Source organism: Gastrolobium bilobum, unplaced genomic scaffold (assembly GCF_033153095.1).
Source record: "Gastrolobium bilobum isolate Gb01-03AN ecotype WA unplaced genomic scaffold, APGP_CSIRO_Gbil_v1 utg45939, whole genome shotgun sequence".
Taxonomy (NCBI): Eukaryota; Viridiplantae; Streptophyta; class Magnoliopsida; order Fabales; family Fabaceae; genus Gastrolobium; species Gastrolobium bilobum.
Genome location: NW_026897233.1, coordinates 36350 through 59341, shown reverse-complemented (window position 1 = coordinate 59341; position 22992 = coordinate 36350). Strand labels below are relative to the sequence as shown.

Below are 22992 nucleotides of genomic sequence, written 5' to 3'. Positions count from 1 at the left end.
TTTTGCTTGTGTTTTTGTTTTTTTGACATTGCAACTATTTTAGAATATTTTACTAAATTGAGACAAGACTTTATAGTATATTAGAATAGATTCCAATTGCTTTAAATATTTGTCAAACAACAATTTCTTTCAAAGCAAATATCAAGTACTTTATATTTTAGCTGATTTCGGGAAGTAATATTACATCCACCAGAAGACTTAATAAGAGCCCAATAAAGTGAAAACTTTTGTATATAAGATTTCTCCTCCCTTATACCCTTGTTTGAACCTGTTTCTTCTCTCAAACTGTGCCAGGTAAATCATGTTGTTAACTTTTACACTAGAAGTAAGTCACCCAGCCTTGTTGAATCGAATTTGCTCCTTATTTCATGACATTTTCACATCTGAAATGCAGATCATATCCTTTCATTTATCATGTCTCTACCTTAAGTGATTCCCTTATAGCTCTGATGGGAAATAAAAAAAAGGTATATGTAATCGATAGTGGGAGCAAGGAATATCGAATAACATAAAAGTTCAAATGAGGAAGAATAGATATGGAATTGTCTTTTTATTCATGTTTAGTTATATTTTGGTAAGATAAAAATAAATAAATAGACCTTTAGTTATCCTGCAGTCCTATTCGGAATGTCAGTATGCATGGGAGTATTTATTGGATGGGTTAGGCCTAGGCCTGGTTTAACTCAACCCCAACTACATTTGATATTTTGATTACATTCAAATGTTTTAGATTTGGACTTGACCCAGTGACGATGACCTACTCAATGACTGGCTTGACTTGAACGATATTTATACAAATTTATATAAAGAAAAATATTTCTGCAGTTATTGCATATAAATTATTTGTATTTATTTTTAAAATGACATAGTTTTGAGATTGAAATATTAAAATATTATAATTATAGAGACTATAATAACCCTGAAATAAATTAAAATTATAAAAATATCATGATTTTTCATCCCAAAACGATATCATATTAGATATACTGCAGATAACTTATCTGCAGTAAATACAGAAAAAGTGAACCCATTTATATATTATAACTCAAAACAATATCGCTTTAGAATTTGGGAAAAAAGAGTAGTCATAATAAGTAATAATATAACGGGGAAGGATTTATTTATAACTTTTTTTACAAATTACACTAAGTATGACTTGTTATACACTCTTAATTGAAGTATGATTGGTCATACTTAGTATAGTTTGCAAGACTCTTAATTAGAGTATGATCGGTCATACTTGGTGTAATTTGCAAGAGTTTGTAAATATAATTTTTCTCATAATATAATCCAAAATAAAATTACAAAAAATATAAATTTCACGAACCCCGAAACCAAATGATTTTGATTTTAGGAAGAACGGAAAGAATACCTCGAAAATCAACCCCTAAAAAAAATACAATACACTAAAATGTGAATTACAATACCAAGCTGATCCCAATTATCTTTGAGGAGGGACGGGTTATCAGCGCGAGACACGTATTAACACCCCCTGCCACTTTAAGATGGTTCAAACTTCAAAGGCAATAAGGCATTGCTACCCCAATCAAAAAGTTTACCCCTTTTGGAGTGAAATGCTAAAAATTCACATTACTTGATTACGAGACAAGAAGTTGTAAGGCATTGCTACCCCCAATGCAAAAGTTTACCCCTTTTGGTTTTAAATTTGTATCAGGACCACCTCCACGTCGCTCTCAATCAAACTTTAACTGAATTCTACGAATCAAGTTCTTTGAATTCATGCATCATGCTTACTCTGTTATGTTTCAAATATATTGCCCACAAACATCATTTGACCATTCAGGAAGCTAGCCTTTCAAAATCATTAAAATTGGTAAAAAAAAAAAAAATGTAAAAACACCAATGAGATGACAAAGCCAAAATGTATAGATCCTTAAAACATATATTGATGAATGTCAATTATGGATGCCACTCCCTTTGTCAGAACTTCCAATAAGTCCCTCTCTCCTCATCTTCTCTTCCTTGGATTTCCTACAGAACACAACCCAAGAATTCACCTCCAAAGCTATACAAACACCAATCAAAGTAGAAAGTCCCAAGCAGTAACTCAACTTAGCATAAGACCTGCTAGCCCCCATTACTTCAAACCCTTGAAACACATTCACAAACCCAAGCACCACACAAGAGTACCCAACAAAGTGATGGTACGATTTCCAATACTTCCTGAACTTGTTCCTTGCTTTTGGCCTAAACAACAATGCCAGATTCTGCAAAGCTCCAAGGCAAAACACAGCAATCCCAAGCTTCCGGTGAAGCTTGTATTCCACTCCCGGCGACAGTTCCCCGAGGCGGATTCCGATTGCAAACCCAACAGTTCCTAAAACGAAAGCAAAGAGTTGCATCCCTGCATGTGCATAAAACCATGCAGGGCCTAATGCTTCGATGTGCCTAAGGTAACGTGCAGTGATGGCTCCCATTGGTAACAGAATACCCCATGAGATTGCATTTATGGTGCCATGAATCACTCTCATCGTTGTGAGATCTGTGTGTTGAGAAGCTGATGATCCTGACAACACGTCAAATGTTGCAATTGAAGAGAGATCGTTGGTTGTAGTTGGATGAATGGTTGGTGAGTAGCCTTGAACATAAAGTCCTCTGTTCCAAATAAGGTGGATTTTGGTTTTGTTCGATTCTAGTTTGATTGTGGCGTATATTTGGATGGCGGCGCCGTTGTGTATGGTGGCCATTTTGCCGCCGTACATGGTGGCGGTTGAAGAGAGGAGGTGGATGTCAAGAGGACGAGAGAGTAAAGGAGATTTTTGGAGCTTGACGGTTGGGTCTAGGATATAAGGTAGAAGGACTATTTGGCCGGAGTTTGGGTCCGGAAAGGCGATTAAGGCACGAGTTCCGGTCATCTCCGGCGAACTAGGGTTGATTCCCCATCCAACCCAACCAGAAGGTGAAATGAAGCTTCCAAAGAAGACAAGTTCTAAGGTGGAATTGTAAGGGTGAAAGGTCCATGCTATGGAGGCTTGTTGGGTTGGAAGGTTCATGCATTTTTGGAATGTTTTAGTGGCGGTTTCTATGGTGCAATGAGATGAGAATGCAATGTGGGGAAGAGAACAAAGTGGGAGAAGGAGGAAGAGATAAAGCAGAAGCATGGTGGGGATAGGGAGAGGATGGTTCAATGGTTTTCTAGCTAGCTAGCTTTTGTTAACAATTTTTGTGTTTTGTAATGATGTCTTGAGGGGAAGATTGTAATGTGTGACATTATGGGATTTTGAGCATGTAAGTGAATATTGTTTGTTGGTGCTTAACTTTGAAGGAAAGACAATAGTATATGCGTTTGGTGGATCATAGAAATGGACGCTTTGGCTGATTATGAGACATTGTAATTGGTTCAGAACTTTACTCTAACCAATAGGAGTAAGGGCATTACAGTATCATATTGAGATACTATTATGTCTAGTGAGGCTACTCCTTTTTATGGTAGTTGTTATTATTTTCATGAGATACGGCAAAATTATGATGTTCCCATATTGTGCTTGGCTTTGAAGCTATGCCATAATCATTTCAGCTCAGACTTTAGAACTTCGCCATCAATTTTGTTTTTAAGCAAATGAAATACAGTCTTTCATCAACTCACTTATGTTTATATTTTGAATTCTAAGCTAAAAAAAAAAACAATTATAGAATTAATGGGAAAATCAAATCTTATGTTGCAGGAATTAGATTTTTTTCTCCAGCTGTCCCTTCGAAAGTAGCACCTCATGTTTTTTTGTTTATTCTCATGTTTTTTTGTTTATTTTTCTCTTACGTGGGATCCCAACTGGCTGTGTCTGAGGGACGTAGAATCCTCCTCATGCAACATAAGAATTCTATGGCCCAGAATTAATATACCCTGATATAATTTATTCTAAAACCACTTATTCCTAAAAAAAAAATTAATATAATTTATTTTCACTTCTATCAACTTAAATGCCGCTTAAAATTATATACAGTACTGTCCGTCTATTTTACCTTTCATATAGTAAAATCGTCAAATTATATTTCATTCCTGGATAATCATTTTCAAACCTTAAACAACAGATTTGTGTGAGTTAAGTTTGAAATTGTTAAAAATGGAGAAAAGAGTTGGATTATATATTATAATTGAAGAATATTTTTTGGTATATTCCCATTTATAAATTATAATTTAAACGAAAAATTATAGAAAAAATAAGTGATTAAAAAATTAAGGGAACTATATTTAAAGTTTAGCCAAAAATATAATGTCAATACCACCATTTTTGGGATATATAACGAGATAATTATCTGTGTGAGCGTTTTTTTTGTTTCCTAGGCAAAAAAAATTCTAAGGAATTATTGATGTAGAAGTAATTTATTCTTTAAACAAAATTATATGAAAAAATAAGTTCTTATAAGAAAATAATAGTACTCTTATATACTTTTTTTGACATACTATTACAGTATATATTAAGTAACAATTGAGTTTACTGAAGTTTTTTTTTTTTTCAGTTACTCAGACATAATTTTAACAACATGTGGTTATATATATATATATATATATATATATATATATATAGAGAGAAAAAAAAAATGTTTATCCTTTTAAATAACACAACTTATATCCTTTTACTCTCACAAAGAGGTGAGACTCACACCTTTATTTTTTTGTCAACTCTCTCATCCTTTATCTATCTTTTTCTCTCTCTTAAAATGACACAACTTTACATCTTTTAAAATGACACACACTTAACCTCCAAGGGTAGCTCAGTTGGCAGCTGAGCTCCCAAGGGATTGCTTGGTGCAGGGTTCAAACCCTGCCTCAAGTAGTTTCTTGGAAAAATTTTGAGGGCCAGAGGATAAGCCAAAAAATCTTCGGTTGGGGGATTAGTCTCGTCCTTTCTCCGGTTGCGAAGCTTAGTGCACTCACCCTTACAATGAGGGGCTAGCCCAAACGGGCCGTACCCCGAGGGCATGATGCCCGGAGAAGGTTGAATGGGGATATCTCCTCACAATGTACCAAAAAAAAAAAATGACACACACTTTACCCATATATATATATATATATATATATATTGAGTATTATCAACAAACGTCCTCAAAAATGAAAATTTCAAAGTATATTTTAACAAATTCATGGTTTATTATGTCCGTGAATGTATTTTATTATGGTATCAATTATTGTATTAAGGAATTATTGGTTTGGAGTTGGAGAAAAAAAAGAAAAAAAACAGCTAAAGATACCCGAACTCGACCGGATCAATAAGTGGTCTGAGATTAATATCATAGCTTTTAACTTTAATATAGAAATGCCTTTTTTCTCACGTCATTGAAATTTAACTGAAAAAGAAAAAAAGAAAAGAAAAAATATAGTCAAATCCTTACCAAAAGGATCACAAGCAACGATAAATGGTCTTAAATGCGACAAAGGCGGACTGCGTGATTCTAATGTAACTTGCACATCTTTACACAATCAAAGATTTATGATTAGATCAATACTGCTAAAATCCTTACAAATTACAATGCGGAGAAGGTATCCACCTTAATGGCGGACTTAGTTACTCCCTTATTATAGATAAGGATGTGCCCCAAGTTCCCGGAATTCGTAAACCACTTAAAACTTATATTGGAAGTGAAAGAAAAAGAGAGAATAAAAAAATAAAGGCATGTCAAGTCACTCATAGAGACCAATATCGGACAACCAGCTGACGCTTGACCCCAACGTTAACTATGGATAGAAACTATCAACAAACGTCCTTTATAGGGTTCAATCAATCAAAACGCTACGCTAAATCAAATCTCAAGTCTAGATTGTACAAATATATACTTTGACGTCCTCTTGAGCATTACATGTTAATAACCATCAACACTTATTCTTGAAGGCCTATCCTATATTAAGTTCAACAAAACAAGTACTGAATAGAAACTACGGCTATGCTAAATTCACCCACTTAGATTGTACAGGTGCGTGTTGCAATGGGATGAGCTGCCTCATATTGCTTTTATGCAAACAAGAGTGCCACCAATACCATGAAATCAATGTATCGTTTGACGTCCCATTCATTATATGGGCTCCAGGTTCATTCATTGTTTTTACCTTTAAACAGATGGCATATATAAGTCTTGCAAGTCTGTTCCACAAAAACATAGTCACTTCCAAAATTATCACGATCATAACAGATTAAATAAAATTGGTCAATATTATGTTACTGAATGTTCGAAGTCAATTAAATTGGCTAAAAAAAAAAAAGGAAACGATTCAACTAGAATAAAGCAACATAATTCATTAATCCCAAGTCTCCACACTTATTAGTAGGACTCCAAAAAAGCCACGTTTACCCAATCTCAATTTAGAGTCGGTGAATGTCGTAAGTAACCCTAAAGCTGCGGTAAAAGACTCAAGTGAAAAATCATCCCTGATGGTTCCTCAAAAATCTCACTTTGCCATCTATATTCAAAGAAAATAACACGATTGCGGGCAGTAAAACTAACATGAATAAACCAGCTTCTCAACTATGCTCTTTAATCAGTAACCATAAATGGATCCACATCCCCAAGATCAGCAACCAAAGGTTCCAAATTATCTATATCTTCATCTTCTGGGACAAAGTAAGTTGGGAAAGGAAGAAGAGATATGTCAGGTTTTTCATACACAGCATCTTTTATAAAAACAAAGTTCCCCGTAGCTCCTGGGACCTGTTGTGCACATCATACAAAGAGAAATAAGCAGTCACCGATGAAGCCCAAGTTCCAAAAATATTTGGTGAGTTAATGAACAATTGTGAACCAAGAAGTTGCAAATCAACCACTAAAATAAATACAGACCGAATACGGATCCATCCATGATTACCTACTGACATCAGTCCTAAATTCATGACATACAAGGCGCACTCTGCAAGAAATTTTAGCTCATATATATATATATATATATATATATATATATATATATATATATATATATAACACGATTTCTGACGTTGATATCATATAGTTCCTAACCTTTAGTTCCAATTTCATAGTTTAAAGTGAAGAATAAACAAAAATAAAAAATTACCTGGCCTTTCACCCACATCAAATTCCTTGCGGGATCAATTTTGTAGACCCATACATTTTGAACGGTTCTTTGCTGCCCACCCATTCGCCCAGGCATCTTTCTACCTTTAAAAACCTGAAGGGTAACGGAGAGAAAAAATTGACTAGCACAACTATACGAGAGTAACATTTTCGTAAACCAAGATAAAATTATTCAAAGGACCAAACTGGTATATCTCAACGTACAAAATACAGAAAGCTGTGTATTAAGAAAGAATACAAATCTAAAGGAGTTCAACTTACCCTTCCAGGAGCATCCCTTTGACCTGTAGAACCAATGTGTCGATGTGTTAGGGATACACCGTGGGATGCTGGCATTCCCTTAAATCCATGCCGCTTCATCCCACCCTGGCAACAAAAATGATAATGGAAATTAACACTCATTTAACTGAAAAGGCATAGATCCATAAAATGGTAGCATCCTTTTATTGTCTTTTTTTTCACATGAAAGTATTTAACATGAAACAGAGAAATATCCCCAGGCATAAACAAAATATAAATAATTAAGAAACAGGAAAACAAAATGATAAACCACCCCCTAGAAAGCATGCAAGCAAAATTTGCTCTTTCTATCCTTCCGTGAGCTCAAGCAAAGAGGGAGGGGAGAAAAGAATAACAATGCGCCATCAACTAAACTTGTACATGCAAGTTGAAGCTCCTACACACCAATGGATGTCCAGAAGTAAATGAATTAATGAACAAAAACATAATGTCACATAGTACATATTACAATGTCTAATGAATTTGTCAACTTATTTTTGTAGCATTGGGACTTTGGGAAGTGGCAACTATTGATCTTATTTGTTGTTAGCAGCATCTTAATCTATATTTGAGATTAACTGCAGCTTTTGTTAACCAATTGCCCACGGGAGTAGCATTAAAAAATAAAAACACTATTAAAAACTGAGTTCTAATATAATTTCTGCACCTATACAGGATCAATTGGCCTTTACAAAAATCAATCCTATTTGGTCATTTACTTTGGCCTAACAAGCACAAATTTAATGACATTTGACAAAATAATTACTAATCATCTCAACAAACATACAAAGAACACCATGCATCCATGATCCAACTATCATCATACGGGTATATTATATAGACACATATGAAGACACAACAACATGCATAAACATAACACACAAATTAACAAAGAATTTAAGAAAAAGTATGAGTATGAAGGAAATAGAAAAACACCTGAAAACCTTTTCCTTTTGTGATTCCGGTGATATCAACATATTGTCCAGGAACAAAATGGCGAACGTTAAGTGATGTCCCTACAGGCAGAAGTGCATCCTCTGTCACCGGAAACTCCCTAAGCTTCCTCTTCATTGGAACTCCCTGAGCCCTAAAATGTCCCACTTCAGGCTTGGTTAAATGTTTATCCTTCTTCTGTCCACAACCAATCTAACTAGAAACAAAGTAGCAAAGAAGTCTATTATTAGATACACACACATACACTCTCAACATTAAACACCATACCATGATAAAGTCGTGGTATTTCTATGGGGAAAAAACCTCATAGTAAATAAGGGAAATGAAAGTATGCATTCAAGTAAAATGTAATGTTTGAGCTGAATTAAGAAGCAGGACATTGGACTTGATATAGATTACTCTTCCGTTTGACCTGAGATTGAAGTGACACGTTTAAGAAATGGTAAGAGAAGAGAACACACCTGGAGAGCACAGATCCCTTCCTTCTCGGGTGTCTTGACCTGAGAGACAATGTTATCATCGACCCAAAGCACAGTGATTGGAATTCTAGCACCCCATTTATCCCAAAGTGCATTCATTCCACACTTGACAGCTATAACCCCAGTTCGTTTGGAATTTGGGGTCATCACACTGGGCTTTGCATCAATAATCCGAGTCTCCACATCCGAACTGAATCCCCTCAAAAACCGCACCGGCGATGGTGTGGCCACCGAATCGATAGCGAAAAGTTGCAGACGAGAAACGAGGCCTCTCGAAAGGGCCAGCATGGCAAATCTGTAAAAATCGAATTGGTCCACATAAAATCAAGTTAGTAAATCGAAATATTTGTGGTATTCATGCATTTCCAGGTGTACTTACCCACTAAGATTAAGATGAAGATGAAGATAGCAGTGCCCACTTCCACGAAATGAAAAGTAATTAGCGCAACACCAAGATTGATTACTTTCAATTCCAAACTGAAGTTGCGATCGCACACCCACAAACCCTAACGCTTCGCAGACGGGGCGCAAGGAGGAAGAAGAAGAAGAAGAAGGTTCAAGTTCGTGGGTTTAGGGTTTTAACAAATAGAATTTGAAATGCACGGGATTAATTTATTTATTTTATATTATTTATTATTTCTAATATTTTATTTCCATTAAATGCGTCATCTTACATTCTTAGTAACATATGAAGAATTGTTTCCGTTACCCTTTCGAATTCTCGATAACAATTATTACAAATTATATAACATAATAATTTAATTTTTCAAAATTATTACTTTTAATGACTGATGAAATACTTTTTATTTTCTTCATAACTAAATACAAAATTTTATTCTGAATATATATAAATTTGGTTGACTCAAACATGATTAAGGATTTGTTTTTCATTCATTGTCTATAATTTTTTTTTTATTATCATTCGATCATCAATCTTTAAAAAAAAAATATTATAATAATTATTAATTTAGAAAGTTTAAATTTCTAGTAATATTTCAATACATTAATAGATGGTAATATAATATCAAATCTAAATTTCTTGAATAAGCTTAATTTCAATTTGAGACTTTGGAGGAACCAATTTACGTGCTATAATTTTAAAAATGCTCAATGTACAAAATTATTTTCAGCTGAACAAAATGCTTTGAGATTGACAAAATGATTATGTTAATTGCCTAGGTCCCAAAAATGTAATCACCCTTCATAGAATATTATGTTCTTATAGAATAAAAGAGTTATCGACTACATAAAAAATAAATTTACTTTGTCAAAAATATCGAATTGGAAAAAAAAATGTGATACATAAATAAATGAGAGCCATTAAAAATATGTCTCCCTAACCCCAAAAATTCATTCAAATCTAGATATTGATTTGGTCCCAGCCCAAAATTTAATTGAAACCAGGCCCAATGTAACCCGACTGGAACATTTTGGGTTAGGTCCAATCCGAACACTATTAGGTTCTATACTAAAAATAAATTCGAATTTAGAGTTTCTTACAATAGAAAATAAATTCTATTGTAAGAATTCGAATTTACATGTAAACACAAAAGAAAATAAAATTTTTAATCATTCAAATAATAAATGGAATTAGTGTTTTTTATATTGAAAGAGATAATTTTATCTCTTATACACACATAAAAGTATGTGATACCATATTTTTTTTTCTCTCTCTTTTCTTTACGTAGCCCCATATAAACCCACATACTTTTATATGTATGTAAGAGATAATTATTTCTTTAACAATATAAGAAACATTAATCCCATAATAAATTAGCCAAAAACTGTTGTTTCTTCTATTTACATTGAAGAGTTGTATTTAATTCTTCCCAATAGATATGATGACATGTACCAAAGAATAAAAATCAGGAGCCAATGAGACTGCACATATAGCAAAAGAAAAGTGGAAGATAACTAAGAATTGGGGCACGTAGTATTCAACATGGAACTTCACAATTGTCCAAAGATGTGCATGGACGATCCTTGTGTTCAAGAGTGATTATCTCGCTAATTACTTGTTGTTTATCTGCTTGAAATTGCTCGTCCGCTGCAAATGAAAAAGGGCAGAGCTAACTCAGACACAAAATAAAAAAATGAAAATATTGTAAATTAGAAATGAAACTAGACCTTTCATACCTTTGTCGCTATTGAAGTCAGCAAAAAATTGCAAAAGCTTATGCTTGTTTGTAACAAGTATGCCCACAACCTCAGGAGGCTTATGTTGATTTGCAACAAATAGCTGTCAATACCAGAAATTAAAATAGTTAACTTGAAGCTAAGAACGCTCACTTCAGAAGGACATAAAGAACAGTATGCTCCATTCCACACCTTGAAAACGTGGAAGGTTTCCAACTGAATTGTCTTATTTGAATCCTGCAAATTAAGATTAAGGGAGGGAACAAATAAGTACTTTTAGTTTATATTTTGCAAGTCTGAAAAATGTGAGTACAGGAGAAAGCATACTCTTAGGAGATTCATGAGGATCCTCAAGTTATCCAATGAGCTCACATACCGAACCATCACAGCAGAATTCGAGCGATCCAATAACATATCACCTAATAACTGTACCGTATTTTATTAAAGAAACAGGGTATGATAAAGGCTTAGTGTTATGTAAAAATATAACGTTAATATTATATACTCAATACTAATCAAGCAAACGCTATAGAATATGTACAAACCTTCAAACTCTATTTCAGTGGCATTAAAGACACCTAGTGCCTCAGCATTTATTTATATGTAAGAATTAAGTGATAGTTAAAATTCGGCTGGCATCTAAGTATTCCATTAGAGGTATAAAGTCTATCTATAGTCAATTTTGTTATCTTGGATTAAAATACAAAATAACATTGATTTGATTTTAATCTAACAATAATTAAATTGATCGTAAAAGATGGCAAAAAAAATGGTAAGTATAAAATATCCTCAAGTTTATTACAATAACAAATAGATAAAAAATTGTGATCAAATGCAAGCATTTAAAATGGGCAACCAATGTTCTTTGATTAACTAGATGATAAAATTGAACCAAAGAAAAAACACGATGAAAGTAAAAATGAATATAAGACTTAAAAGAATCAATGACGGTGCATTATCAGAAGAGATATTTATACCTTGATAGCGTGTCGTCTAGTGAAATAACTGGTAGATTCAAGCAGCTGAGAGTTGTACTCTTGGAAGAACTGACAGCCAGAGAGTAAAACGTTTAAGGTGATATATTAAAATAGGAGAATGATCCGTTTACAAATATTTTTTACAAATTACACTAACTATAACTAGTCATACACTCTTGATTAAAATATGATCGGTCAGACATAGTGTAGTTTATAAGAGTTTGTAAACAAAAAGTGTGTAAATATAACTTTCCCCATTAAAATATTGATAAAACATAAAGCTTTCGTAATTTTGAACGAAAACAACCAAACTACTCGTGCTTCAATAATTTGCAAACTATGAAAAAAAGCAGTGACTTCAGTTATCTAATCCATATTGACTCAAATGTGAATCAATTTATGGCCCAAATCAGCCTTACAATTAGTCATATTGACATCAACTATAAGCTGCAAAACCTTATATTCCACCCAGGAAGCCACGAACTCATGACATGTGAACTCCTAATAAAACCGAAATTGACTGATTTAAATTTTTAATAACACGTTGGAAGCTACAACAATGGAAGGGGAAAATTATATCCCCCTTCTGTAGCCTTGATTGCTTTTACATTCTCTAATTTGCAGACACTAAATCTGTGGACCTGCGGTGCATGACATAATGATATACTACGTAGATAGACTTTGTATGGCGCACTTACCCAGTCATAATTTTTAGAAAGAAAGTCAGCGACTGTAGATTTATGCCTTGTTAATAGCTCCTGTGTACATCAATCAGGGGAATGGATCAGCTTTCATGTCAATAAATTTGCTACAGGAACAAAATAGTGGCATCCAAAACTCTATATTAGCAACAAATGATATATCAACACTTCGGTAATCGGATTTTCCTGTCTCGAGCACAGATGAAATAGCAGATCATGTTTCTTGTCAATTTTAGTTGTCCGAACTTACCTATAAAAAATAATTCTCATAACACACGGTCCCAAATATAGAGTTTTTCACATGGATACATCGCAAGTCAATAAAAGCCTGGATAGTTCAAGTCAATATTGTTTGGAGTTTGGACGTCATTGAGAACGATGGACAAATAGAAGATGCAAAAACAACAAAAATATCTTGTCATGTCCTTCATAACATATTTATACAGTTTGTTCTAGCATCCGTTATAGAACAAAAAAAGTCCAGAAAAAACATATTTGCAACGAATTATACATGGGAAATATAAGAATCATGTTGCAGGAATGACATTGCAACAAGGATTCCTGCAACAAGGATCCGGCAACGTATCTTGAGGATACGGCTCCATATCCTGATTTTGGTTTGACTTTTTTTTTAAAGCGTGGGACCCACACTTAATTTGTGTGTGCAGGAAAATGGTCTTGTCATGTGACATGAGAAAAAGCGAACTCATTATATATAGCTTGTTTTGGACCTTTCTCGCAAGTAAAAGAATATATAAACAGCTGTGAGAAGTTGCAAAGATTTGTGAACGGAAGTTTGAAGATATAGTGTCATAAGCTTACTCAACTTTAAAAGTAGCACCCGCATCTGATGCTTTTTCAAAATTTGGTGCTTGAATATAGTCGAAAAACTTCTTCATGTACTCTGATTCCAAGACATGCCTGAGAAGCATAAATAAGCTTGTCAGAATTAATTAGAAGAGGAAAAAGAAAAGGGAATCGGATACTCAATTTCCAGGAGCAGGATTCGGTCAGCCATATATAATCCTATGCATATTTTTCTTTTTTTTATTATCCGGAAATTAACAAGAATCAAACCTATTGACGTCAACAAAAATTATGATCCTCATTCTAAATACATTACTCCTAGAATCAGGCAGGGGTAGTACTGCTAATATACCAAGAATGTAATGAGAACGTAACATGATATGTAGACCTCAATTGCACAATTAATTAAGAAACAGATTATTCGAGTTGCTTACCTTGCCACGCATTGGTGGCGTATGCACTCTCTTGCAACAGCACCATACGTCAAAGCAATGTCACCGTCTTCTTCATAACTAATAAAATCAACTTAACCATAAGTATGGAAATTAACAAACAACATTTCAAATTTCAACGTTCATCTCAAAAAGCTTACCCATGTATCATAATATCCACAAGATCTAAATTATTCTCCAGGTACTGAGAAGCAATTATTTTTGAATTAACTCGCTGCCTTTGCAAGTTTGCATTCACATGAGTTGCATCTTGACGGGCCTACATAGGAATGCATAGATACGAATTCTTATAAAAACAAGCAGCAGATCATAATTAGAGAAAACCATGTAACGAATAATAGATGAGTCCCAAAAAATAATAAAAAAATGCATGCTATATATATATGTATGTATGTGCAAGGGGCTCTAGGCCTTTAATCCAAGGATTGGTAATAAAAATTCATGTTTACCCCAAGTTTCAGATTTGGAAGAGAGATGATAAGAAGGCGAAATGTGTCCTCTCTAAAAAACTCCTGAGTCACCTGAGAACATGCATCAGGATTTGGCTCTGATTCACCATTTCCATAAAGAACAGTCCTTATCTCCAGTATGGTTTTGCTTAGGTCTGAAAGCTGCAATACGAAACACAATTGAAATATCAAAAACATCAACATAAATATATAATTTGACATAACAATGTGATGCACTAACTAATATTTCTGCATTTTTTATTTTTAGAAACTTGAAGGTGAATATTCATGCTTTAGGTGTTTTATTTTTGGGCATTTTTGTCTCCTTAATTTCTACTTTAATTTCTGCAGGTGATGTAGCCAGAAAAACAATATTTTTCCAACAAAATCGATCATTTTTCACTCCCTCAAACAGTAGACATTGAAGGAAGGTTAATTACCTTCTCTTCACGCTTATTTTCGCGAATCTCTGTTTTGGTGTCGACAAATATAAGAAGTTCCCGGGCATGGCGCACCAGGTCCACTGGTGTTCGAGGCTTTGGCTTGAAAAGACCTTTCTTCATCTCTTTCGATTACATACAATTAGGGTTTTGCTTTTGCATTTGCATTTGCAGAGAAAGAAAAGAATGGAGACATGAATGAATTGACAGTTATGTTGGTTGTATGAGCGTACAAAATGCGAAACGGTTATTTTGAGAATGAGAAAACCAAGGTGGGTTGTTCACAGATAATAGGAAGGGACGCTGTGTCCAAACCTGACGCGTGCATTCATTCATCCTTAAGAATTTATTTATATTTAGATTAAATACACACCTTATATAATTATGCAATGATTTTTTGCTAAATAATATGGCTCCAGCTTCATGGATAACGGGGAGAATTTTGTTTAAGAAATTTTTTTAAAAAAAATATTTGTTATGTTAACAAATTATTATGAATAGTTATTATAGTATTATCATTTTAAAACAGTTAATGATTTGATTTTTATGTTCTATTTGTATAAAACTTCAAACAAGTATACATTATTAAAGAAGCTTGACTAGTACAAGTATTATCTATTAAAAAATTTTAGTTAATTATTTATGTAACACCTCGTTCTAGAACCGGTTTGTTAACATTGCATTACGATATTAAGCGCAGTTACAATCACGTTGGTTCAATTAAAAATCCGGATAAATTTCATTTTCTTTTTAAAACTTACTTGCTTTTCCTTTTTAACAATGTCGAGTTTAAATAACCAGTTGCATGACCATAACCTTATTACCTTGCAGAATAATCAAAACTAGACTTAACATCATATTATCATTTTGTTCGAGTTCACTACAAAACTCTCTTCACCTTTTATTAAATTGGAATTCTTGTACTTCTATATAGTTATCATCTCACACTATGTTATAGATCTCTTTGTTAGCTATGCGTGGGTTCAAACCGCACCCAATTTAGAGTTCTGTAGCTCAAGTTATGCCAATTTTACTAAATCATGTGTATGCTGAAAACGGGCTGCGCGCTTAAGCGCCCTCCACGACCTAGTTTTTCGCACGGCAGGGCGCTTAAGCACGCTCCAGCGAGCTTAAGCTCCCAAAGGCAGAGGAAAATGGGATTTTTAGGCCACCAATGGCGCTTAAGCGCGCTCCAGGGAGCTAAAGCGCCCATCGGCAGAAAGTTTTTGGCCTTCACAGGTGCATCAGGGCGCTTAAGCCCCCTGAGCGAGTTTAAGCCTCCATTTTCAGGCTTAACCCCCCCCCCCCCCCACTGGGCAATTTGACCTCCTTTAGTATTTTGTCCATAACTTTAGTTATACTACTCTTATTTGCACAATTTTGGTCTCATTGAAAAGCTAAGAAGAAGATCTACAACTTCTATTAAGACACAAGGGTCCAAATCTATCATACAAATCAACAGAATAAACATACTACATATTCATCAATCCATCAAGGTCTCAATTACATCGTTGTTCTTACAAATCTCATATACATGCCAAGGGACTTAGCTACAAAAGGAACATGATCAAAGTTATTTATCCAATACCACAAGGCATTCCCCAACACAATGATCATGCACTAAGTCCCTCAAGATGCATAATGTGACCTCAAATATACATATACATGTGGCAATGTGGTTGACATATACATCTTCTATCCTACATGAGATGCAATCCAAAATGAGAGGCTATCAACATATGACCATCTAATCCAAATACGGCCACTTGTCACTAGAGGCTCTTGCAGCATCTGCACCTGAAAGGGGGTCCCCACAACACGGGGTGAGATATACGAATATATCACAGTAAACCAGGGGTCCTTGGAAAATCTCTCCACCCCATCGTTCAATCACAGTATAATAGCAATAACAATAAATAATGCAATAAATACATATCCATGCAGTGTGTAACAAACATCTCCAGGAGAAATCCCTCGAGCTCTTGTTGTCCTAAGGATACTCAGATGCAAATAGTCTTACTGGCCAACTAAACTACCAAGTATGAATTATGCATCGTCATGCAACATACAAAACATAGGGAAACACCATCCTATGCCACACCAAAAGCATACATATACGTATAACAAAGCATTAAACTATTTCATTGCATTTATATACACTATAAACAACCACTACCCATTCAAGGCTTGGTGGAACAATAAAGGGATTTACACCCAAGGTCCGAAGGCTTACCTCCAAGCTCCAGTCCAACCTTTGCTCACCAACACGTTTTACAACCAGTCAACTTCAAATTCAAGCTATAACTTGTAAAATACACGCCTACACCAAGGTGTTACAAAATCAATCATACAAGCAAATGAATATTTGTATATCCATCAACATAACAACAACTTTACACCATCAATTAGCATGAGCTTACCTATTCCAATGAGCTAACCAAGCTCCATAGCTTCTCCCAATGGTTGGTCACTCAAGGTTGGTTCAATTGCCTCAATCCTAGACATCACATGGACACAATCAATATCCAACCAAACCAAACCATTGATTACTAATGAAAGAAAATCCACAATGAAGTATATAATCTTGTAATTTTCAAAATATAATCAATTGACTATCTAAGCTCATTTTCACCGATTAAGTGACATTCCGAGCATTTTTCACAACATACACTAAGCTTCAATCCTCCTAGAATATAGTCAATCTACTCACATTATCATTAAAACCCTAAAAAAACACTATTTATCATAACCTAACTCATGAAAACGAGATTCAAGGAGTGGAAACTCACCACAAAAGGTTGCACAACACAACCAAGGAGTGTGAATCCCCTAAGCTCTCCTTGAAGGAAATGTCTTCAAACACTTCCAAAAGCTATGTGGGTCAAATTTTGGGAGGAAGAGATCTCCCACCACAATGCTTCCCACACAAAACCAAGCTAGGGTTATAGAAGAGGAGAAGATTTGGAGTGGTTTAGGCTTTGGAATCAGTCAAAATGGTTGAGGATTGAAGGATCTATGGCTTTCCCTCTCTTCCTTTCTCTTTTGCTCTTCACTCTCTCTCTTTGTCTTTTTCTCCTGGTGGCTCGATGGGTTGGGAAGAAGAAATGGGGTCCTTTAGTTGCTTTGGTCACTTAACTTATGTTAAGTGACTTTAAGGGGTATTAGGCTAGGGCTATTATAATTTAATATAAGGATAACTTAAAGTTTAGTTATTCATCTTTAAACCAATCTTGAAATCAATTTTTTTTTCTTCTAAAAATAACATGGTGTTTTCCTTATCCAATTTGAGAATCATTGAGTAGAATTTTTTCTTCTTCTTTGAGCATTTCCAAACTTTTTTTTGGATATTATAATAAGGCTACTTTTTTGTCCTGTTATTACAAACAAAAAATCTTCTTCTGTCTCCAACTATAACTTTATATTTCAAAAAATATATATATTTATGATATAAAAATTATTTTTTCTCTTTTTTTATGTCAGCCGACAACTTGTAAAGAGAAAAAAGAAATAATTTTATTATTATAATTATATATTTTTTGAAATATATAGTTATAATCGATAGTAAAAGAAGATTTTTTTTCACAGCAAAATAAGAAGTAGACTTCCCTTATACTAATCCCAAGGCCTAACTCATTTGGAATATTGAGATTAACTCTCACATCAATGCTACTCTACTTGATAATAATGATCATGAATAAATTTTTTTCTCATTCACATGAATTTTGTAATGCAATTGAACGAAAGAATCACCTAGAATTTCAACCGTTGATAACATTACATTCTAAATAATTTAATTCAAATTTATCTATCATATGAGTCACAACTAATTATATTAGTAAAATTTCTGTTTAAGAATTTGAAGAATAAAAATAAAATAGAACAAATATGATATGTTTCCATATTTTTTTTAAAAAAAAAAAAAACAATGTTTTTGTGTTGATATTATTGTACTATTTATGATATTGATTTTGTCACTTTGCTCTTGAATAATTAATTTTAGAATTCTGTTAGCACACATTAAATTAATTATTAACGGATTTAATTGTGGACTTAGATAAAAATAAATAAAATCGCGAGGGACACTTTTCCTAAACAAATAGATAACAAGAGTGGGACCGTAAATATTTCTTAGACAAAGTGGGAGTTTAGTTTGGGCATAGGGGATTAGGACTTTTCAGTTGAGTGAGGTATCGGAGTTCGAAAAGCTGTGCAATTCCTACAATCACCTCAGCCTCAGGTACGCTTCCCCTTTCTTCACCTTCGTTATTTACATCTATTCAATCATATAATATCATTCCTTGTTTGTTCCTTTACATTTTGCTTGTTTTACCCGGCACCTTCATCGCCTCAATTAATGGGTTTATGAAAGTTGCGTATGAACTGTTTGATCAAAGTTGCCAATGAATTTTTTTTATCTATATTCATTTTTTTTTTTAAATAAGAAATGGGTTATTGTTATTTTTAATGTCTTAGTTCCTGCCTCTGCTCTTTTGGCTTCGCTCGAATCTGAATTACTTCGACGGCGCAACGATGATGCTGAGGAACCAGAAATTACTCTGTTGGTCAGCCAGATTACATAATAGATTGAACTAGATAGTCTCCGCTTCATCTTGTTCTGTTCTGCAGATTGCACAACTCCCATGTCCATCCATCTGCATTTTATACTACCTTGGTCTCACAGCTATTTTTGCAGACACAACTGCTCCAATTAAAACTTCTTCTTCCCTTTTCGATTTCTTTGAAAATTACTTGTTCTAGATTTTTCTTGGAGAACTACTTGGTCATTATTTTGCAAGTTTTTGGGTTGTCACAACGTGCTCTTGACAGATCTTCTTGGGTTTGAACCACTCCTTATTCCAGTTTTTGGGTTGTTTCCAACTGCTTTTTGAATAGATAGTTGGATCCTGGGCCAAGATTTGCATTACCTATCTATTATTGTTTGGTATGAATATGCTTACCGACCTGTTATTCGAGTGAATTGTAAAACTTTATCTTATATTCTAATATTTTAAAGAAAGATAGAGAAAACGTTTACTTTTTAAACTATTGCAAAACCTTGTAACTTTATCAGAAAGGCAATCATATAATGCACAAAAGGGAAAAGTGATAATATTTTAAGACACAAGTGGTTGTACCTTGTATTAAGTCCAAATTTCTCCTTGAAAGGTATTAGTTATATGCAAAGTTTACTTAAAAGAGAAGGTACAACTTGGTAAAGGAAAATAAGAAATCCTCCAAACACCATTGGCATATGTGGTAAGGAACTTGTGTCCCTTAACCAGAAGTCTCGTGTTCGAGCCTGGGAATAGAAAAAATGGTCTTAGGAGAGCCGCCCCCTCTATAGGGTCTGACAATGTTCGAACCGGACTAATTCGAAGTATAAACCGGTCGAGGAGACTCAAAATAAAAAGTCAAGGAGAACATAGAATGCAGCATGCCCAATCTCTCTGCTTATCAGAGATAGCAATTCCCTTGAATCAGTCATGTTTAGAACACTAATGAGAAGCCAAAAACGTAACTCGACACATGACAATTTAGGGGCAAAGAAACTTCGTTTAAGCTGCAAGCAACCACACACAACATAGGACTGCATAAACTGCACAGTGCACGCTGCTGCAAAATTTAGTGTCTTCATGTTTTTACCAAAGCCTTTTATAACCAACCATAAAAATACTACTACAAATCAGGGCATGCCCAGTGCTCCCCAGTAACCTTGAAAAGATTATTCCAAGAGAAAGTAGATACCTTACAAAGCAAAAATAAGTGGGCTTCTTTTTCTCAACTAGATCTGGACATAGCAGTATAACACACATGTTGGGAGAAAAAAACTTGTGAGGATGAGGTCTACAAATCTTGTTAAGTATTGCTGTCCAAACAAAAGACTTGACTTTAGAGGAAGCTTTGAAGTTTGAACTACCAAATGTGATAAGGCATTGAAAGATGAGTTTTCAATATGCTATGTGGTAATCCAATGTAATATTTGGTTTATTAATGATAGCTGGATATAATCCTGTCTACATGTATGGTTTTCTGTTGTTTCACCTCCTCAACCTGCTAAATTAGCTTGAACCAAAGCATTTTGTCTTACTTGGTATCAAGATTTTATATAGAAAATTTGAAAGAGAAACTCTGCATAGCTCATAGTCTTGAGTAATTTTGCATCATATAACCAGCGGAGGAATGTTGAAAGGGGGAAAGTTTTAATTAGCTAATATTTTGAAATTTATATTCGTTAGATAGTCAAAACATGAAATGAACTTATATTTCGTAGATAAATTGAGATGCTTGGCTTCTTGTTTGATATATAGTTTACCAATTTGACAGTTGACAATATTTTTATTTTTTGAGATAGTTGATATTTTCTTGAGTTATGTGTGACATGCCAAAAATGTGACACAAGAAAGTGAATTTTTTTAAATATATACTTATTTTAACAAAGATTATATTGCAAACAGATATGGTTATCCCACCTCCAGTCAGGCCTCCCCGGATTACAAAATTTCTCAAACCTTATGTTCTGAGGATGCATTTTACCAATAAGTATGTGAGTGCCCAGGTGATCCACACCCCAACTGCTACTGTAGCCTCTTCTGCAAGCTCACAGGAGAAAGCCTTGAGATCAAGCTTGGAAACTAGTCGTGATGTGGCTGCGGCTGCAAAGATTGGGAAGATACTAGCTGAACGCCTTTTGCTTAAGGACATTCCTGCTGTTTCTGTTCACTTGAAGAGGGAACAGAAGTATCATGGTAAAGTTAAAGCGGTTATTGATTCTCTCAGGGAAGCTGGTGTAACGCTGCTTTGAGTTATTATTGTGGGTTTAGTTGTACTTGAGAGAGATCATCCAGCTTGTTGGACCTTGTTTTCTGGAACCAAAAAGGATAGAAGGTTTTGTATTATTTCAGTAGAAAATAAGAAAATTTAACTGAGGTGCTCACTTTTATTTTTAAATTATCATCATAGCAGCAATTTCATTTGGGTTCTCTCTCTCTCTCTCTCTCTCTCTCTCTCTCTTTTTTGTAATTTTTCTTTTTAATTTTCAATTTCAATTTTTATTTATTTTTAATCTCTTTTTTATTTATTTATTTTTTAATTTACCTTCCTTTCCCTCCTTTTTTTTTCTTTTCATTTGGATTCATTGATTGCCCACTCTAATTAATTTGGGATAAAAGTGATATTCATGTTAATGTCGATGATGTTGATCATAGCAGCAATTTGAACATATTTCACTATTATTTAACAACGTTAACTAGAAATAAGATTATTGATGTTGGTTGCTTATTCCAAACCTTTTGCCAAGGAACATAAAATTGCTTAAAGGGATTGTTAAAACTTAAAACTTGAAAGGTATAGAAAATATTACATCTCGTGCCCAAAACGGGCATTGCGAAGGGTTTCTGCGTGAATGATTCAAGTAATCGACACTGAATTCGATCTCTCTTTTCTTTACTTTAATAAAAAGGTTTTTTTTTTATAAAAAAAATATCTTCACAAAATAACTTTTGTGGTGACTGCTCAAATTTTTTCATTTTCAATTTTCAACATAATATAATGCAATTCAAATAAGTAGTAGTTTCTTTGCCACAATACTTATTTATTTGGCTATACAACAGTACAACTACTAATATATATAATAGACCTCTAAGTAATGTATCAAAACAAATAAATGATGATGAAATTTTATTAAATTGAGGAAAGAAATTGAAACTGTTATATCGTGTTTAAATATACAATAGTAACACTGTTTTAGCTACTCAATGAATAATAAACACAGTTAATAGTTCTTGAGTTAATAATTCATTTATCATTGTAATTCTTTACTAACAAACCTCACCAACAAATAAATTATTCTTATCAACTGTCTTTTTCATCCCTAAAGAAATTTTCTTCCAATATTCCTTTTGTCTGTATCAATAATATATCCTAAATTAATTTTATAATATTGATTTTTCAATTAATCATATCAATCTTGACCAAATTGGTTTTTCAATCAATCTAATATCAATATTTTCAAATTTAAGAGATGATGAATATCAAATATTAATATTTTTTAATTAATAGAGAACCAATATTCCCTAATTATATTATTAAAATCTTAATTTATTATATTATTTCCTTTTTAAATTAAAAGTAAAAAAATTTCTTACTGAAGGCAAACCTAGTGTTCTTCTCCTTTCGATTTTCTACAGACATATATAAATATAGATATATAGATGTAGATTTTTTTTTATCAATATAGATATCGATATAGATGTTATTACTCAGTTATTACAATTAATT

At 33.7% G+C, this 22992-nt stretch overlaps 4 protein-coding genes across 4 annotated transcripts; 1 reads left to right on the top strand and 3 right to left on the bottom strand.

The window, feature by feature from the left end:
• Positions 1-1916: 1916 nt before the first annotated feature.
• On the bottom strand, positions 1917-3125 carry LOC133305063 (cytochrome b561 and DOMON domain-containing protein At2g04850). The gene has a single exon (XM_061505187.1). The coding sequence runs from the start codon at positions 3120-3122 to the stop codon at positions 1917-1919; it is 1206 nt and encodes a 401-aa protein (XP_061361171.1). The 5' UTR covers positions 3123-3125.
• Positions 3126-6188: 3063 nt separating this feature from the next.
• LOC133305057 (large ribosomal subunit protein uL3m) lies at positions 6189-9319 on the bottom strand. The gene is made up of 6 exons (XM_061505181.1): positions 9133-9319; positions 8736-9048; positions 8257-8466; positions 7303-7407; positions 7022-7135; positions 6189-6663 (listed from the first exon to the last, which is right to left on the bottom strand). Exons 2-6 carry the CDS (start codon positions 9039-9041, stop codon positions 6490-6492), a joined length of 909 nt encoding a protein of 302 aa, XP_061361165.1. The 5' UTR covers positions 9042-9048; positions 9133-9319; the 3' UTR covers positions 6189-6489.
• A 1216-nt stretch (positions 9320-10535) lies between these two features.
• Positions 10536-14838, bottom strand: LOC133305058 (putative MO25-like protein At5g47540). Its single transcript, XM_061505182.1, has 11 exons — positions 14716-14838; positions 14276-14437; positions 13967-14085; positions 13809-13886; positions 13395-13488; positions 12565-12624; positions 11867-11935; positions 11217-11315; positions 11082-11126; positions 10890-10992; positions 10536-10800 (listed from the first exon to the last, which is right to left on the bottom strand). The coding sequence occupies exons 1-11, from the start codon at positions 14836-14838 to the stop codon at positions 10691-10693; spliced, it is 1062 nt and encodes a 353-aa protein (XP_061361166.1). The 3' UTR covers positions 10536-10690.
• A 3981-nt stretch (positions 14839-18819) lies between these two features.
• Positions 18820-21708, top strand: LOC133305064 (uncharacterized). The gene is made up of 2 exons (XM_061505189.1): positions 18820-18952; positions 21171-21708. Exon 2 carries the CDS (start codon positions 21173-21175, stop codon positions 21515-21517), a length of 345 nt encoding a protein of 114 aa, XP_061361173.1. The 5' UTR covers positions 18820-18952; positions 21171-21172; the 3' UTR covers positions 21518-21708.
• The last annotated feature ends 1284 nt before the right edge of the window (positions 21709-22992 follow it).

What these genes read in the sequence shown, in the direction of transcription:
- LOC133305063 (XM_061505187.1), bottom strand. Translation starts at nt 3,122, where the DNA reads ATGCTTCTGCTTTATCTCTTCCTCCTTCTCCCACTTTGTTCTCTTCCC.
- LOC133305057 (XM_061505181.1), bottom strand. Translation starts at nt 9,041, where the DNA reads ATGCTGGCCCTTTCGAGAGGCCTCGTTTCTCGTCTGCAACTTTTCGCT. An exon ending in AAGGGATCTGTGCTCTCCAG is followed by an intron (nt 8,467 to 8,735) that starts GTGTGTTCTCTT and finishes GTTTCTAGTTAG; the next exon opens with ATTGGTTGTGGACAGAAGAA. An exon ending in TGATGTGGGTGAAAGGCCAG is followed by an intron (nt 6,664 to 7,021) that starts GTAATTTTTTAT and finishes TGTGCACAACAG; the next exon opens with GTCCCAGGAGCTACGGGGAA.
- LOC133305058 (XM_061505182.1), bottom strand. Translation starts at nt 14,838, where the DNA reads ATGAAGAAAGGTCTTTTCAAGCCAAAGCCTCGAACACCAGTGGACCTG. An exon ending in TTCCAAATCTGAAACTTGGG is followed by an intron (nt 14,086 to 14,275) that starts GTAAACATGAAT and finishes ATTCCTATGTAG; the next exon opens with GCCCGTCAAGATGCAACTCA. An exon ending in TGACTTCAATAGCGACAAAG is followed by an intron (nt 10,801 to 10,889) that starts GTATGAAAGGTC and finishes TTTCATTTGCAG; the next exon opens with CGGACGAGCAATTTCAAGCA.
- LOC133305064 (XM_061505189.1), top strand. Translation starts at nt 21,173, where the DNA reads ATGGTTATCCCACCTCCAGTCAGGCCTCCCCGGATTACAAAATTTCTC.